Source organism: Nelumbo nucifera, chromosome 1, assembly GCF_055504915.1.
Source record: "Nelumbo nucifera cultivar China Antique chromosome 1, China Antique-T2T, whole genome shotgun sequence".
NCBI classification, from domain to species: domain Eukaryota; kingdom Viridiplantae; phylum Streptophyta; class Magnoliopsida; order Proteales; family Nelumbonaceae; genus Nelumbo; species Nelumbo nucifera.
Window position 1 is genome coordinate 129,606,170 of NC_142649.1, and position 19,110 is coordinate 129,625,279.

Consider the following 19,110-nt stretch of genomic DNA (forward strand, 5'->3'; position numbering starts at 1 on the left):
GGTTACTGTCTTAAAGAGGGTGGATTTTAAGTTTTTAACTATGTGGTTTCTTTCCTTGCTGATTCAGGGGTGGTGCTATCCAATTCTTTGGAACAAAGCGACATCACGACAAGTGGCTGAAGGATACTGAAAGCTATGTGATAAAGGGTTGCTTTGCCATGACTGAGTTGGGCCATGGAAGTAATGTATGTAGTAGGGTTTCAAGCTATGAATTAAGGGTTAACTTTATCTGAAATTTGGCTTTATCAGATGCACCCCACCTCTTCTGTGATGTAAAGTTTGGCCTTATCAGAAACATGTTACCCCATCTATTCAGTTCTTAAAAAATCTATCAAGTTCTTAATTTTATCACAAGTTTCTTGTTTTCAACTATTACCAAATTTCCACATATAATTTTCTTGAAATGAGCTCTTTCTATGCTTTTATTATATGCTTAAATTATTTAAGTTCACAAGTTTATTTCATAATACATGAGATATACTCTATGGACTGGACCTGTCTTGTTTTGGGTTTATTCAAGTTAGATTCCCTGTGTCTGTGGTAAGGTTGGATTGGGAGGGTAGGATTTATGTTTTCTGGTTTGTTGGATCAGTTGATGTGGGGGCTTTTTCTCAGTTGTGGTAGTGTTTCAGATTCTGGAGTGTAGGATTGTGGGTGGAGTGGATCTTTCTTTTCTCCTCACGGTCATGGGTGACTTTTGGTCACCTTTCTTTTAATTTTCTTTTATTTTACTAAATTTTATTTTACTACCAAAAGAATTCAGTGGTTGCTTTGCTTCCTGGCCCATTTCTTCAGGTTCGAGGGATTGAAACCATCACCACTTATGACACTAGTACTGGAGAATTTGTCATTAACACTCCTTGTGAATCAGCTCAGAAGTACTGGATTGGAGGAGCCGCTAATGTAAGGAAATATTTTGATTATAAAGACATTTTCCTGCTTTTGTGTTTTCTGTTCCTTCAATTTTGTACTGAAATATCTTTTTTGTAATGATATGTAGCATGCCACATATACAATAGTTTTCTCACAGCTCCATATAAATGGGAAAAGTGAAGGGGTTCATGCATTCATCACCCAGATCAGAGATGCAAACGGAAATATATGCCCAAACATACGTATAGCTGATTGTGGCCATAAAATTGGATTAAATGGTGTAGATAATGGTAGAATATGGTAAAATTATCATTTTTAACCCCCCTTTGTCCCCTGCTTTTACCAGTTCATATTGGGCACGACAACTTTCTATATATTTAAGCTCTGTTTTTACATGGTATTGCAAAAACTTGTTTTCAGGTTTGACAATGTCCGGATCCCTCGTGAGAACTTGCTCAATTCTGTTGCTGATGTCTCTCAAGATGGACAATATCTGAGTGCAATAAAAGATCCAGATCAGGTGGAATTGGCTTTTGAAATTCTTCCTTTCTTTTGCTATTCTCCTTCTCTCTCTAGGATTGTTGCCAAGGATATTAGATGGTGTGAATTTCTTTATTTTTCTGATTTAGTGTAGCCATTTTGGTGACTTCTTTCCTGTCTATCCTCGTCTTATGCACCAAAGAAAATGAAATGATTCTCAGGATGAAGGTTTTACTTTCCTCATCTATTGAATGTATGGACTGTAAGCAAATGCTTTACATGTTTATCTTTCAGAGATTTGCTGCTTTTCTGTCTCCACTAACATCTGGTCGAGTAACCATTGCACTCAGCTCTATTTACTCAACAAAGGTACAGGATTTTTTGCCAACAATTTTTTGTTGGATGTTTATGTAGTTTTCTTTTGGAGTAGCACCAGGATGCTGACCATTTATATCAAATTCAGTTTGTTATTAATACATTGTGGTATTTACTATATTTCCAGATTAGCTTAGCAATTGCTATAAGGTACTCGTTGACAAGACGTGCTTTCTCTGTATCACCAAATGGGCCTGAAATCCTTTTGCTTGATTATCCAAGTCATCAGCGACGACTCTTACCTCTCCTGGCAAAGACGTAATTATCTTGCTTAGAGAATTTTCTTCTATTAAAAATTTTGTTAATGATTTTTTTTCTAGAATTGCTGATGTTGCTTTGCATATTATATTATTCTATATGTGTTAAGTTTTACATTTTCTTATTTTATAATATTTTTCACCTCCTTGTCTCCCTTTATATATTTCTGAACATGTGACAATGGTCTAGTGATGTTTAATGATGGATTTAACAAACCTGCTTTTAATTGTGCATCTCGTAGGGTATGAGTAAGGAATGCTGATGATGTCTTTTCTCTATAATTGTCCTTTTACATTGTGACTTTTCTGCATGTATTTGTTTTCTCCATGATTGGCATAAAAAATTGGTTTTTCTGCTGATTGTTTGTATGTGATGCACATTATTCTCTCCCTGGCTGGCATTACTTGAAGAATTGTACTCTTTCTGAACTACATCTGCTATACATTTATGTCAACTACTTTCTTGCTAGATTATTTCTGGTTCTGCTCACCTTACTTGATTGGATTAATTGGTCACCTTCCTGTGCGGCAATGAGGAGCTTGTGTGGTCGTTCCCAGCTTAGTGTTAAAGAAAAAGAAAAACAATTATTAGCTTAATGGGTCTTTACGAGTAAATGTTAATTACGGTTCACATAATGGATACTTAGTAGCATGCCATCTAATTTCTTTTCGAAGTGTAATTTCCAGAACCTTGATTAAGTTGAGAATCAGATAATGACAAAGCTTCAGAGTCAACCAAACTGAGGTTGACCTTGAACCATCTTGAGATAAGTCACCCATGTGCCATTTAGTAAAAATCTGCTGAATTCAAAAATACGAATAGAAAAAGTAGTTTCTTGAAGAGAGAAGGAGAAGAAGAGATATTGAAAAGAAAAGAGAGCAATAATCTGGTTGCCCCTTCACTTATTATTTATACTAAAAATATAAGAGCAATACAAAGACAACTATGCCCTTATAGGGTGGTATAACATAAAACCGCATATACAAGACTCAAAAACATAATAAAATTTGGACTCACATAACTACTGTGGTCCCCACCACCTATCTAACAACTAATATAAAACATCTACTCATAAAACAACACAAAATTGATTAATCTTCAACACTCCCCCTCAAGTTGGGAGTAAATGTCACACATTCCCAACTTGCATAGATCATGTTCAAGCTTGTTCTTTGCCATTAGTGAGGACATCAGCCAACTGCAACTCTGAAGAGACATAAGGCAAGTAGACTTCTCCAGTTGTTACTTTTTCTTTTATGAAGTGTCTGTCAACTTCAATGTGCTTTTTCCTATCATGCTGAATTGGATTGTGGGCAATATTGATTGCAGCCTGATTGTCATAGTACAACATCATAAGTTCCTCTGACCCAATCTCACTCAAAAGAGATCTAACCCAAAGAAGTTTTGAGACACCATGAGCCATGGATCTATACTTAGCCTTTGACCTTGCCACAACCGCTTGTTTCTTACTCTTCCATGAGATCAAGTTTCCACCTACAAAGGTACACACCCTTGATGTAGACCTCCTGCCATCTAAGCACCCTGCCCAGTCTGCATCTGTATAGAATTCTAGCTTCAGATTTTCATGATTTGAGAAAAGAATCCCTCTGCCAAGGTGCTTTTTCAAATATGCAAGTATTCTCTCAATACTTGATAGCATAGGAAATAGATGGTTGTTCATACACAAATATAGTAGTTGGCCCACCATTCTTTGATATCTTCCCACATTTTTTACCAGCTCACCATCCACAACATTAATTCTATGATTTGGATCAATAGGAGTGTCTGCTGGTTTGGTCCCCAGCTTCCCAGTCTCCTGTAGTAGGTCAAGTACATACTTTCTTTGAGAGATGAAGATCCCATGCTTGGATCTTGCAACTTTAATCCCTAGGAAGTATTTGATCTTACCAAGATCTTTGATCTCAAATTCTTGCTACAATGATTTTTTGAGATCATCAATCTCCTCCAAATCATTTCCTGTAACCACTATATCATCCACATACACAATTAGAATTTACACCAGAGCATCTCTCCTCTCTATAAAGAGGGTGTGATCAGATTGGGTTTGAGTGTACCCAAAACGGATAAGTGCCCCTCTGAACCTGTCAAACCAAGCCCTAGGTGCTTGTTCCAGGCCATACAATGATTTTCTGAGTTTGCACACCTTTCCTTTACCAACATTTTCATAAAAAACTGCTGGAATGTCCATATATACCTCCTATAAATCACCATTGAGGAATGCATTTTTAACATCAAACCGAAACAAGGGCCATGAATAGGTGGCTGCCAGAGATAAAAGAATACGAACTGAACTCATCTTAGCTACTGGTGCAAAGGTTTCTAGATAATCAACACCATAGGTCTGAGGATACCCTTTTGCTACCAACCTTGCCTTGTACCTCTCTATCTTGCCATCGGCCCTGTACTTTACAGTGAATACCCATCTACATCCGACTGTCTCCTTGTCTGGAGGGAGATCAACAATTTCCCAAGTTTGGTTTTTAACCAAGGCTTCAATCTCTTCTTGCATGGCTGCTTTCAACTCAGCTTTGGATAGAGCCTTAGTAACATTCCTGGGTATAGACACAGAATCCAGGGAAGAAAGGAAAGCTCGGTAGGAGGGTGATAAGGCACTGTAGGAAAGATGGTGTGAAATGCAATGGGTTGTACACTTTCTCTTCCCTTTGCGAAGTGCAATGGAAGATCAAGGTCAGTGGGATCAGCTGCAACAATGGTGTTAGGTATAAGAACATTATCATTAGAAAACATAACAGGCTTAGGCTCAAGGGGAATACCTGGAAATGTATTTGTTGAATCTGGAGCTTTAGAAGGACTGATAGAGAGTGGTGTGGGTTGAGGATGTGTGGAGTCAACCATCGTCTGTCGATGCTGATATTTCTGTGAGGTTACCCGTAGTGGTTCAGGCAATGAAACTGATGGAGGTGCTGATGGAATTGATGGAGGCACAAAAGAAACAGGAAGAGGAACAGACTGTAAGTTCTCCTCCCCAAAACTCTCCTCCTGAGGAGAACCACTCGAGAAGAAGAAGGTGGATTCAAAAAAGGTAACATCCATAGTGACAAATCTGCTCCTCGACACATGATCATAACAGCAATACCCCTTTTGGTTCTGAGCATACCCAAGGAAAACACATTTCTTGGCCTTAGGATCCAATTTCTTGCGATAGGGGCCAAGAATGTGAACAAAGGAAACACAACAAAAAACCCTCAGAGGTATGTGAAATATTTCTCCATATGGAAAAAGAAGGCTAAATGGCACCTTAAACCCCAAAGTCCGTGAAGGAACACTGTTAATCAAATGCATGGTTGTAAGAACTGCATCTCCCAAAAAATGCACATGAACTGAAGCACACACCATAAGACTTCTTGCCACCTCCACAATGTGTCTGTTTTTCCTCTCAGCTACTCCATTTTTGTTGCGGTGTATATGTACAACTGCTCTGATAGATTATACCATGCTCCAAGAAATATGTGGTCAGGTCCTTCTCAAAATACTCTCTGGCATTATCCGATCTAAAGGTCTTAGTTCTCATTCCAAATTGTGTGAGAACCATTCGGTGGAACTGTCATACTAAGTTAGGAACCTCATCTCGTGATCTCATCAAATATATCCAAGAATACCGTGTATAATCATCCACAAACAAGAGAAAATAACGATTTCCTCCCATGGAAGTAATATGATATGGCCCCCATACATCAGTGTGAACAATATTAAAAGCAAAAGTACTTCTTTTATTACTTGGTCTAAAAGAATGTCTACAATGCTTTCCTAACTGACAACTCTCACACTCTAAGGTGGATAACTGAACAGACTTAAATAACTTTAGGAAAAGAAACTTCAATGAACTAAAAGAAATATGTCCCAAGCGATTGTGCCAAAGCATAATCTGGCTCACTGACTTTGACCCACTACTACTGCTGCTACTAACATGATGGCTCTGATGTCTCGGAATCTCATCCAGAAGGTAGACTCCATTCACCTCACGACCACTCCCAATCATCTTCTTTGACTACAGATCCTGCAAAACACAATTACCAGGAAGAAAGGTCATTAAACAATTCAAATTTTTTGTCAAAGAACTAATAGAAAGTAGGTTGGTATGAAGTCTAGGGACATGTAAGACAAAAGATAAAGTAATATCATTAGTCACTCTGACTGTCCCCTTCCCAACAATGGGGATATGTGAACCATTTGCTGTCTGTCTCTACTAGAGCACAACTGATAGGAACTGAAAAGGGTAGGAACATTAGTCATGTGCTCAAATGCTCCTGAGTCTATAATTCAGGGAGGTCCCTCCTTATCTGAAGTGGATGCAAGATTTGCAGTTGCATATGAATTACCTGTATGTGCAAAAGAAGTGGTGTAGTTGGCTCCTACACTTTGTTGTCCATCTGGAAGGCTAGAGCTAGTTGTATCTTTCTTACTCCTAATCTGTCCAAACCTCTCCAATTCTGTTCTCACTACTACTACTGCAATGGATTCCCAATCAGTTTGGGAAAGAGGGGCCGAAGAGTCTCCTGTAGTGGCCACATTTGCATTTCCCTTCTTGTTCCTTATTTGGGCAGGCATAAGATTTGGATGAAGCTTCCAACAAGTATCCCTGGTATGCTTAGGCTTCTTACAATAATCACACACCAAGTCCTTATCCTCCCTTCTAGTCTCACTGCTCCCCCTGTCTCCATTTGACTTAGGTTTGGTTGTACTAACCATAGTCGACTGGTCAATCCCAGGTTGTCTCAGCATGACATTCCTCTTGCTCTTCTCTCCAGAAACAAAGGCATAAGCTTGAGAGAGTGTCACACTCTCCCTAGAAAGAATATGCTGCCTAGCAATGTCAAATTCAGGGTTCAACCCTGCCAAGAACTCAAAAACCCTATTTTTCTCTACCAGTTTTTGATAGGTTGTTGCATCATTTACACTTTCCCATACCACAGTTTCTAAGTGATTTATTTCCTACCAAAGGGTTTTTAGCATGGAGAAATACATGGCAAGGGGTTTTTCTCCCTGTTTTATACTAATCACCTGATTCCTTAACTGATAGGCTCTGGCTACGTTTTGCTTATGAGAGTAGGTTTCAGTCACTCCATCCCAAATCTCCTTAGCAGTATTAGCCCATAGGAAATTTTTTCCAATACGAGGTAACATAGAATTACATAGCCAAGACATTACCATATAATTCTCTTGCACCCATCGGGAAGAATCTGTATAAGGTTTCTTCTCCTCCCCAGTGATGTAACTCTGAATAATTTGTACCATCAAGTTTTATTGTAGTAATGATTCTAGACCCAAAAATATCACTACTACCTCCAACGCCCAGTCCCATGGTACCAGTGGATTTCACCTTGGTACTCCAACTCTCCATCTTACTTCAAACAGTTCAATAGAAAGGAAAAAATAGATTGGAGATCTTCCAAAAGCAATTCAATATCACACATACAAAAACCAACCCTTTCGGAAGAAGAAAACCCTATTTGGAGAGAAATCTCTCTCCTTCCCATGCCTCCCAACAGAGAGAAGAGTGAATCGATCACTCTAGGAGGCTCAGAAAAATCTAGAAACTTAACTGCCCTCTTCAGAATGACAAAAGAAAACTAACAATACCTGGGCGCCCAAGATTAGATAAAAAACAAAGAGTCCAACTTTTCTAGGACTCTTCCCCATACTCCAGTTCTTCCTGATTTTGATGCCGCTGATGACTAGATCCCACCAAAAAATCCAAGAACTGGGCAATCTATAGCAGATCGATCAGCCCTTTGTTACTTCATGCAGTCGGCCGATCTAGGGCTGCATGAGAATGCTTCAAGAAACCCTAGCTGATGGCTCTGATACCAAGTAGAAATCTGCTGAATTCAAAAATATGAACAGAAAAAGTAGTTTCTTGAAGAGAGAAGGAGAAGAAGAGAAGAAGAGATATTGAAAAGAAAAGAGAGCAATAATCTGGCCACCCCCTTCACTTATTATTTATACTAAAAATATAAGAGCAATACAAAGACAACTATGCCCTTATAGGGCGGCATAACATAAAATAGCATATATAAGACTCAAAAACATAATAAAATTTGGACTCACATAACTACTGTGGTCCCCACCACCTATCTAACAACTAACATAAAACATCTACTCATAAAACAACACAAAACTGATTAATCTTCAACACATTTAAATACTGATATTTATAAAATTTGATTAGTTGTTTAGGCATTCTCTCTCTCTTTCTTGAGAATTATCCTTTTTTTTTAACACTTGGATGTGTAAGGTTATCCCTGATATGCCCTTTTAGATTTTGCTCATTAACTGGGATAAAATCTTCTTCCTAGAAAAAATGGTGTTTCTGATAAATGAGTGAAGTATATAAGATCTTTAAATCTAACAGTCCTAACCACTTCTATGCTGCTGCATTTTCTAATGCATGAAATTTGTTAGATAAATGGAGTTTCTGTTCCTAGATATTTCTTTCATTTGTCCTACAGATATGCTATGAGCTTTGCAGCAAATTACTTGAAAGCAGTGTATGTGAAGAGGACCCCTGCAGCAAACAAAACCATCCATATTCTTTCTAGTGCATACAAAGCTACATTCACTTGGCATGACATGAAGACTCTTCAGGTTAGATGCTATGAAATTTAATATTTAGTTGATTAGTTATGGGCTTTGCTCTCACTCTACCTTAACAATACATACATCAGGAATGTCGTGAAGCATGTGGAGGGCAGGGCCTGAAGACAGAAAACCGTATTGGTCAGTTGAAAAGTGAAAATGATGTGAAGTCCACCTTTGAGGGGGACAACAATGTGCTGATGCAACAGGTAATGTCAAAAATACGTATAGTTGAGGGAAAAAGAAATAGATATTTGGTGTTATTTCTTTTAGTATCAATAACGGAATCAGAGTCTGAAATGTGTGTATGTCAAATTTGGCAAGTGCAAAAAATGGTATTCATGTAGTAACTAGCTATACTTTAATCTTTAAGTGATATAATTTTTACGTTATTTAGATGATGGAATAATTGTTGAAAATAAAAATAAATTAAATATAGAATTGTTGACCAAAAGAAATGACACTAAGCGAACAAAATAATTTATAATTGATTGTACTAATTATCATGTATAAAACTCAACTCAGCTTTAAACCCAACTATTTCAATCATCTATGTTTTCTTGTCAAATTACAAGTCTTTAAATCACTTTTACCATTTTAGATTACGTTTTCTTTTGTCATTCTCTTGCTCTTTTAGAGCTTTGTACTCATGCCAATTCATTCCTCGCTAGTGTAGTCATTGGTTGTCTATGCACATTACCAAACCATGTTAGTCGACTTTTCCTCATCCTGTCATTAATTGGAGCTTCTCATAAGTCCTTTTGATGTGTTCATTTCTGATTTTTTCCATTTTAGTCTTTCATTCAATCATCTCAACATCCTCATCTTATACATTCATTTTTTGTATATGTTTCTTGATTGCCAAACAATCTGTCCCATACAGTGTTGCATGGACTCTCCTAAATGGATGAAATGTCTATGTTAGATATGCATGAGATTCCAACACTCCATGGATTCTTAAAGGAAACTTCTATGTAACATTTTTCTGTTCTCTTTGCTTATTCTATATAAATGAACAGGTAATGTACACGGATGTCATTTTTTCCATAATTAAGTAACAAAGAAATCTTTTAGACCTCTTTTAGTTTTGTAATATTAAAATTCAACAAGTAATATTAATTAATCCTTATTTCTTCATTTTTCCGATCAGACTCCCAGATGCACATCAAATTTTGATTGTCATGTCCATGTCCATGTAACATTGGTCCCATATAACAATGCTGATCTTATAACTGTCTTATAGAATTTACTTTTTAGTTTTATTGGTATATACTGATCAAATGGCACATTGGATGCACTGCTCCACTTCAACCACCTTGCTTTCTAATCCTATAGGAAACATCCTCATTAATTTCTCCCTCATTATGGATGATTAATCCAAGATACTATAAGTGATTAGTTGGAGTTTCTCTTGATCATCAGTCTTGATTGCCCCAAGTTTGCTAATAATTTTAGTAAAATTGCAATGCATGTATTTTGTCTTTGTTCTACTTATATTGAAACCTTTTGATACTAAAGCATCTCTCCATGGTTATAACTTTGCATTGAACCCATTTTTAGCCTTGTCAGAAGATAACATGCACCATGGGACCTTCAACTGTAAATGTCTAGTTACTTCATCAATGACTAGTGCAAAAAAGATATAGACTATGCCTTTCTCTAAGTCAACAAATACCAAACGGAGATCTCTCTTCTATTCCTTAAATTTTTCCATAATCTATTAAGTAACTTCAAACTCTTATGTTAAATTCATGCTGGGAGATGGGAGATAAATTATGGAAGTTATCTTTTGATTTGGTCACGCATTACAAACTTGACAAAAAGAAAAGTTGCTTAAAGTGTCATGTTGATGTATGCATGTATCTGACATTGGTAGGACCCCCATTGTGAAGTGTCCATGTAGACTAGGATATTAAATCATAGTAGGAATAATAGTTGGCACTTGGCAGAATGGTTCAATTTTTGGACCTTTATAATTGTCAATTTTTGTGCTGTAATCCATCTGAGACGTGATGTGATTTCTTGATAAGAACGTGGAATGATTTCATCTATAGATGGAGGCAAAACTATTATTGGAATGACAAAAATCATATTAAGCTTCATATTTCTTTTTTATTGGTCTGATCCATATGGGCTTTATGGTTTGTAAAAAATCAGGTCAGTAAGGCACTCCTATCTGAATATATAGCAGCTAAGAAAAAGAAGAAGCCATTTAAAGGGTTGGGATTAGAACACATGAATGATTCTTGCCCTGTAATTCCAGCTCAACTCTCAAGCTCTGTCCTTAGAAGCAGCAAGTTCCAGGTAATATAAATATATAATTATTAGTAGATGCTTTTTTGACATGTCTTGAAAGGTAGAAATATTTGACCATCTGATTATTATCAGGTTGACATTTTTTGCTTGAGAGAGCGAGATTTATTGAACCGTTTAGCTTCTCAAGTAGCAGAGCGTCAAGCACAGGGAGAAAGCAGAGAGTATGCATTCCTAATGGTAAGTAAAAGAACATCCAACATTAATCCATCTGCATGTTCTACCTATTCAAAGAATCAAGTTTCACCATTCGGAGGTCCTACTTAAGAGTTGAGTTGTCAATGGGTTGGGTCTACCTGATAGAACTAAACTGATTATACCAGTTCTGGTTTGAGTTTTGTGTCCTAAATCTCTAGATTATAATTGTGTTGGGACTGGGTTTTTCCATTCCGAACCAATTATGTAGTTAATAATTTATAAAGGTCTCATGATTTTCTTGTAATTTTTGTTATTTTTTGTCTAAAAGGGTAGATTTCATACACAGTATATAAGATAATTTTAGTTGAAACACGTGTATTATGAACATATAAACAGTTTACTATTTACTATCATTTTTATTAAGGTTATATTTTCAAAAATGAAGTCTCAAGTTATCATATTATAGGTAATTATATATGTCAAGTATAATCATGTCAGATCCAATTCTCCTGATTAATAATTGGTTTAGTTCTGGTTCTAAGTTTATGTCCCAATTATAATTGGACTGGTTCAACCCTGTCCCGGACCTGGTCAGACCCACTGACAACTCTACCTAAGAGAGTGCATAATCACATAGGCTGTCTCATTTTTTTATCATTAAATTAACAATTAGTTTATTGCATAATAAAAAGAGAACATACAGATGTCCCACTATCCAATTAGATAGAGAAGTAGGTTTCTGAGAACCTCTGGACTCTGGTACTTCACACTCTAGTTTATTTCTATTGACTCCCAATCCTGCTAGGCTTTCTGCTAAGGTGTTTGCAGACCTAGGTAGTTCAGGTTAGTAAATGATGCCGAAGTTTCTCTTGTTTCATGTCTTAAACGCTAAGGTCCTTCCACCTTGATATCAGACAATTAATCCCTACTAGATAATCTCCTTCAACAAACAAACCATTTCACACCCTTTCCTTTGAAAATCTCAGTCCATAAAGAAGAGCTATGAGTTTGAGTTCAGCTCTTACAAAATTCCCAACCTTTGCTGGACCTGAATATCTCAACAATATATTATTGCAGTGATCTCTGAAAGCTCCCCTGACCCTGGACTGGCCTGAGTGGCTGGGTCCCTAGAGAACTACCATCAAAATTAATATTCATGACCAAGTTAAGTTTCATTTCAAAATCTAGTTAATGATGTTCCAGTCTTCCAGATCCTTGTTGGGAGTCCTGTTTTGTACTTATGGCCTGCTGCATGTTTCCTGTGTGCAGCATGATGTTTCCTTTAATAAAATATTCAATGTTAAGTTTCATTTCCTTTAATTAATATTCATGACCAAGTTAAGTTTCATTTCAAAATCTAGTTAATGGTGTTCCAGTCTTCCAGATCCTTGTTGGGAGTCCTGTTTTGTACTTGTGGCCTGCTGCATGTTTCCTGTGTGCAGCATGATGTTTCCTTTAATAAAATATTCAATGTTATTTAAAAAAACGGTTTTTATTGATTCCCCCACCTCGTAAATTTTTATTGGTTTGTAGTTTGTACAGTTGGGAACAGTGACAGGTGGTGGAATCTATCAAAATACAGGGCGGGGGGGGGGGGGGGGGTACTCTATCATAGGTGGGGATTTGGGTGAATAAAACCCAGAAAACAATAAAAGTTCATGAGGTGGGGCAAACCATAAGTTTCCCAAAAAAAGGAACAGGTGGCATATTACAGATTAACTGATCTATGGGTCATCTAGCCCCAGATCTGAGCCTTTCAATATATTCAACAATTTATTCTTTTATTCTTTCTGTTTTTTTCCTGTAATCTTATTTCAATTTTCTTTCACTTCTGTGCAACCAGAGCTATCAACTTGCAGAAGATTTGGCTAGAGCTTTCTCAGAACGAGCAATACTACAAAACTTTTTAGAATCTGAGGCCAGCCTATCTGTTGGTTCACTAAAGGTAACTGTTAAAACTACTTCTTGTCATATGTGTGATGCTTCAGTCAAAATGGCTGTTAAATGGTTGTTTCCTGAATATCTAAACACCAGTGGGCCATTTGGATTAAAGTAGGATAACAGATTTTTGGTGTAAATAGTTAATGAGACAAAATCAAGTTTTTAAGAGAGTAAAAATTGATATAAAGTCTGGTCACTGGAAAAAGAAAAAATAAATATGGATTAAGAAATTGTTTACCTGTCTCTTTGTCAAAAAAAAAAAAAAAGAAGAAATTGTTTGCCTGTCTTTAAGCCAGCTATTGAAGCCTCAATCTTACACATCCTAAATACCCATCAACTATTAACCACCGCCAATTTCCTCCTTGATAATGCACTCGGACCTCAATTTTACTGCTGATGTTTGAAAGAGGAAAAGTGGACTTTTAAATTAATTAAAACCAAACCCATCGTCCTCTTCTTCCCATCTTGGTATGAAGACTGGTAATCTACCCAAGGTTCAAAATATTGGTATCAGAAAGCATATCACTAAGATAGGAAATGGATGTGTATTACAATATGCTTTGGATGTGTATGGATATGGTGGAAAATTTTGGATACACATGGAAACATTAAGAAAGCTCTCAAAAATCTCACAAATACATTAATAACACTAAATCTAAGGTTGAAATGACTATGAATATGGTAAAAACACATAAGAAAAAACATACTTTAATGGTTTATGAAGAAAATAGATTATAATCAACATACCATGACATGTAGATATGATACAATGACTACAGTAATAATGCCTCAACCATGGGTCCAATAGACTTACAAATATTGCTATTTACAAATTACTACATGTATGAGGCCATTAATATGCTGTTATTTATTTAAGATAAATTATTAATTAATAATTTGACAATATATAATTGATTTAAAAATATATTAAATCAATGAGAATGTAGAAGATCCATAAATCCAAGAGTCCAATACAAAAATCCTATGTAACTATTACATTTTAATTACCAAATCAATTATTCTATATTTTATTAATTTTACTTTTGGATGATACCATAATAATAGCTCAGCTTTATCTTAAATTCTTAATGTTCCAGATAATGGCTATATAACTTTTTAAAAGTTATTATTTATTAATGTAAATTAAGTTAGTTTTGTAAATAATATTTTTTTATGTAAATAATAAATATGTTGTTTTTACTTTTTATTGTAAATTAAATCATTACTTAATAAGTTACAGACCTATATAATATTTATTTAAAAAATATATCAAAGCCATTAGAATTTCTAAGATACATATTATATGCAGTTCATAAATTTTAATTACTAAAATAATTATTCTATTTTATGGTTTTTTATTCCTGTAAATTATCAATAAATTAAAAAAAAAAACAGTTTCTGAGATCATCCATATATCATATATTTCATTAATATCTATAAATACTGATTTTAATGATCAATTTTTCTGGTTGAACAATCATATATAAAACTATTTATTTGAATTGAATGTGGTCCTCAAGTTAAATAAAGCCTGTTATTTTAGCTATTACCACATTATTTGGGCAATGGTTCAGTAGTGAATAGTTATACCTTTAAAATGGAAGACCTGGGTTTAAACCCTATTAAAAATATTTAATTTTTTAAGTCTGTGTTTAATCTTTAACGAGAGAGTTCCTCAGGGTATAGGAGGGATCTTGAGAGATAAGGATGGTAATATCTTAGCCTTGTATTCGGGTCCAGCGGGAATGGGAGAGTCAAATAGGGCTGAGTTGTTGGCAGCTTTACAAGGTATTCAGATTGCTAATCAATTTGGTGTTGAGAACTTTCAAATTGAAAGTTACTCCAAGATTGTTGTAGGTTGGTTAACAGATCCGAGCTTAGTCATTTGGTGCTACAAGAACCTCTCAAAGAAGGCCAGCTGGTTATTAAGAAACATGAATGTTAGTTAATATACAGTGGGTTGGCAGGTCTGCAAATGCTATGGCAGATTATCTTGCTAAACAAGGGGTTTTGAGGGAACATTTGTACTGGGCTACCTTGTAATCTTGATCTATAGTGCTAAATGATTTTCACTCTTTAAGGGAGGTCGCACCTCGTGCCTCTCAGTAAGATGATTGTAACAGTTATCATATTGTCTTAATAAAATTCCTCTTCAATTATCAAAAAGAAAAAAAAAAAAAAAAACTTTAATGAGAGAGATTGAATGGCGGGATTTGAAAAGCCACAGTTAATGGGATTAAGTGGTAAGATTTAAGATCTTAAATTAGAAATTTAAAAGCACCAAATTAATGGGGGTATGAAAAGATGGAAAAAAGCCACAATTAATGAGAAGTAAATAGTGAGATTAAATAGGTTAAACTTAAAAGAAAACTAATGACACAATCTTGAATTTCAAGAGCATGGTTTGCATCAGCACCAATGCACCATATGTACCTATGTATTGGCGGATACAAACCATTACAAGCCTAATACGGGTAATAGAGATCACAGGAAGAATGCATCAATGTTGGGCCATTCCACCTGTGCCACATGTTACTCACCTTGTAAACTGATACAATATGCCCTCCCTGTATTGGGTGTATCATATCAATATTTTAAGCCTTGAATCCACCTTCTAAGAAAAAAGAGCACCAAATTGGTGTGTTTTAATAGGGAACAAGGTTGCTTTTAGTATCATCAAACACTTATTCACAAGCCATTGAAAAGTGTTTCGATGCGACCCTTAAGGAGTATGAAAACTTCAGTTACTATTTAAGGTTAAATAATGATGGCTTGTTTAGCAAAGACGACAAAGTCTTCGTATTAACTGGATGTGATCTTGTTAGTTCAAATGCCATGTATTTTAGAAGGTGCCAACTGGCTCAGTTGATAAGGTCCCTATCTGATTGTAGCAGTGACTTGGGATCAAGTTCCACCTTCACCATTGTTGGGGGATTGTGGGTATGGTGATGGGCAACCCCTGTAGTTTAGTCCATGGAGCCAAAAAAAAAAGGCCATGTATTTTGGAATTTTCCTTTGCTGCACGTGATTGTTATTGGACATCTCAGCTCTCAGGGGAGGGAAGAAACTGACTGTTCACCTCTAAATTTTCTTTGCAGAATGTGTTGGGTCTTTTGAGGTCAATGTATGCCATGGTTAGCTTGGAAGAGGATGCATCATTCCTCCGATATGGTTACATGTCAACTGAAAATGATGCTGCTGTGAGGAAAGAAGTGATGAAGCTCTGCAGTGAACTGAGATCCCACGCACTTTCTTTGGTCAGTTCCTTTGGTATTCCTGATGCTTTTCTCAGCCCAATAGCTTTCAACTGGATTGAGTCTAATTCATGGTCTTCAGTTCATAACTAGATAAGGGCCGACATATTTCTCATGCTTGAAGCAGAATAGAAATTGCTTATAGGCTTGTGTCAATAAGGTGCCTATGTTGATTTTCTGCTTCCAATTGTTCAAGGCTAAGGCTACTCTACTGTAAAGTTATACCATACACTTAATAAACCCAATGCTTTATTGGCATTATCTGAAGTAGGCCCATCCAAATGGGGGTCTTTCTTGTTCTCTATTGGTGTTTATATGGAAATTCTGCCCAACTTATACAGGATCGTACCATTGGAAAAAGACAATAATGAAGTTTGTTGTGTATAATCATGTTGATGGGTTGTTATTACAAGTCATTTATTTGGGAAAATTCTTGAAATATAGAGCCATTTGGTCAAACATATCCTCACTTCTGGAGGAGATGCGTGCCTTTTTTAGACTTTAGAATTCTTTTTCCAAGGAAAGCTCTCCATCTTTATTTTAGGGAAAGACATGGTACCTGAAAAACTTTAATCAATCAGAAACCCCATATGAATGGTTATTAAATTTTCAGGTACCATACCTAACCGGTACCATAATGGGAAACATAACTGATTTTATCAGTTTAGCAAACTTCGTCATTTGTTTTTTCTTTTCTTTTTTTTTTTTCCATGGATGTATCGTGTTAAATATAATAGTTAAACTACAATTTCTCTGCCACCAAATCAAGAAAAATAAAGAAGATATTGTACTTTGTCAGAGGAATCATATCTCAATTTAAATTGGACGATTTGGGTTTAATACTCTTCCAAAGCAGGCAAAGCTGAAATTTGGAGTGAAAATCAACAAAGAATTGTAATTACGTTGTAATATGTGAACTTGAATATTAGTATTTAAGGGTGGTGATGCACCAAAATGTTATAAATATTATATTCCTGCTTGGATGCAGCATTTGTAAATTTGTATCACGAGAGATGTGTTGATTACTTGATTTTTAAAAATCCCGAAATAGTCCCATTCCAATAACTTGTTAACAACCGGAACAATTTAGTTTTAGCCAATAAAAAAATTCTTTTTAGCTATTAAATTTATTCTCCAAGATGTAACCTCGATTAGAGATGAATTCATCTCATGTAGCATTGAATCTCATGAATATATTTAATAGTACAAAAGTTTTCAAAATAATAAACTCACTGGCATCATGAAAGTCGCTCAAAATACAGTACCATTTTTGTGTAAAAAACTGCTACAAATAATTATTTTAAAGCTGGTATGTTCTTTTTTTTTTATTCATTAAACTAGAAGGCGTAGATCTTATTTGGGTTCTCATTTGACTTTTCAACTCTTCATGATCTTTTTTTTTTGTTTTAAAAAATTATGATTTTGTTAGAGTAGATGATGAATTTCAATCTAAAACAATTCCATATGTTTTCCCCTCTGAAATTCTCATGTAATTATGTTAAAATTCAAATAAGAAGTTAAGAAACACATGCAATATTTATTGATATGTCTATATTCTGCTATCTTCTAAAATTTTTACAATGATGAGGATGAAAAAGAAAATTGCTTAAGTCGATTTATTAGGCCCCAAGTCCCCACTAATTTTCTTGGGGTTTACATCTTAATATATACTTAAATAAGTACATATAATAAATTATTACTATAAAAAATAGCCAAATTATCTGAAAATTTTGGGGGTAGAGTAACTAACCTAACTTCATTTTCCACCATTAAAGAACTTTCAACCTCCTAAATAACTTATTCACTAAAAATTAAAGCAATAAGTCATCTAGTGCAGCTACTTCAATTGTTATCAAATGGCCCTAAACCTTATTGGACTTGAATTCTTTATACCACAATTAAGTTTGGAAATCAGGAAAAAAAGAGGAATAAAAGATGACTATGGTACTTTGAAAAGAATTATGTGTTAAGCATAATGTAATTGAATGTAATTTGTTAGTTGCAGTAAACATGATATTATCTAATTTATTGCAAAATCAATAATGTAAAAATTGCATTTTGAAGTAAAACAATGAATTAGTGATAAAGTGAAACGTCGTAGGTTACATCTTTAACATGATTACTAATTACACCCTAAGAATTGTGAACCAATGAAATGTAGATCGTGCACATAGTGATCTTTTTTTTTTTTTTTAAATTTATTGTGCAGGTTCTCCACCATAGTTGGCCTCTAGATTCATTTGCCAAAATTAAATTCCGAAATTTTAGGGGGTCTTCATTATTGTCTTTGTTTTCATTTGCTTTTAAAATTGTATTACATGCAAAAAAATGAAAAATATTATCGAATTATATTTTGTTTTAAGAAGAAAAATAAATCGGTTTTGTTTAAAAAAAAAATCCATCCATGTTTTTTTAAACCACCAAATAACAGAATCTGAAATAAGAAACAAATTTTGGAATACATGCATTATTACAATACTAAGTTCTAGAATCTGTTATTGACTGCTATTGAATTAGTTAGTTAGTTAGTTAGCTATACAAGTTGCATTCGACATGTGTTTCTTTGTTTCTTAGAAGCTTCCATCTATATTATTTATATTATTTAAGACATGAATGAATTTCAAATTGTACCGTTGTATTCCAAATTTTAGATGGTATCATAGCCTAGGTAACTGTTTTTTCTGTTTTGTTAAACTCCTCTGCAATCTTTTTCATGGCGTTTGAAACCAGATCCGGTGGATTTGTCAGAATGGATTCACTCTCAGATCCATCTTCTGAATATTATCTTCATCCATCGGATAATCCAAGTGTCGTCCCCGTCTCTTGCTCACTGACCGAAGACATATACTCAACTTGGCGG

At 35.2% G+C, this 19,110-nt stretch overlaps 1 protein-coding gene across 1 annotated transcript in view; it reads left to right on the plus strand.

Annotated features, from left to right (window-relative positions):
• LOC104613189 (acyl-coenzyme A oxidase 3, peroxisomal-like) overlaps positions 1 to 16,662 on the plus strand; it is a 36,915-nt gene extending 20,253 nt beyond the window's left edge. The window contains exons 2-13 of the mRNA XM_010280913.3: positions 68 to 185; positions 796 to 903; positions 1,001 to 1,173; positions 1,294 to 1,393; positions 1,648 to 1,722; positions 1,856 to 1,986; positions 8,478 to 8,613; positions 8,694 to 8,813; positions 10,762 to 10,908; positions 10,993 to 11,097; positions 12,899 to 13,000; positions 16,095 to 16,662. Coding sequence (XP_010279215.1) covers positions 68 to 185; positions 796 to 903; positions 1,001 to 1,173; positions 1,294 to 1,393; positions 1,648 to 1,722; positions 1,856 to 1,986; positions 8,478 to 8,613; positions 8,694 to 8,813; positions 10,762 to 10,908; positions 10,993 to 11,097; positions 12,899 to 13,000; positions 16,095 to 16,343 — 1,564 coding nt within the window. The 3' untranslated portion in view covers positions 16,344 to 16,662. The remainder of the gene's footprint in view (positions 1 to 67; positions 186 to 795; positions 904 to 1,000; positions 1,174 to 1,293; positions 1,394 to 1,647; positions 1,723 to 1,855; positions 1,987 to 8,477; positions 8,614 to 8,693; positions 8,814 to 10,761; positions 10,909 to 10,992; positions 11,098 to 12,898; positions 13,001 to 16,094) is intronic.
• Positions 16,663 to 19,110: the final 2,448 nt, after the last annotated feature.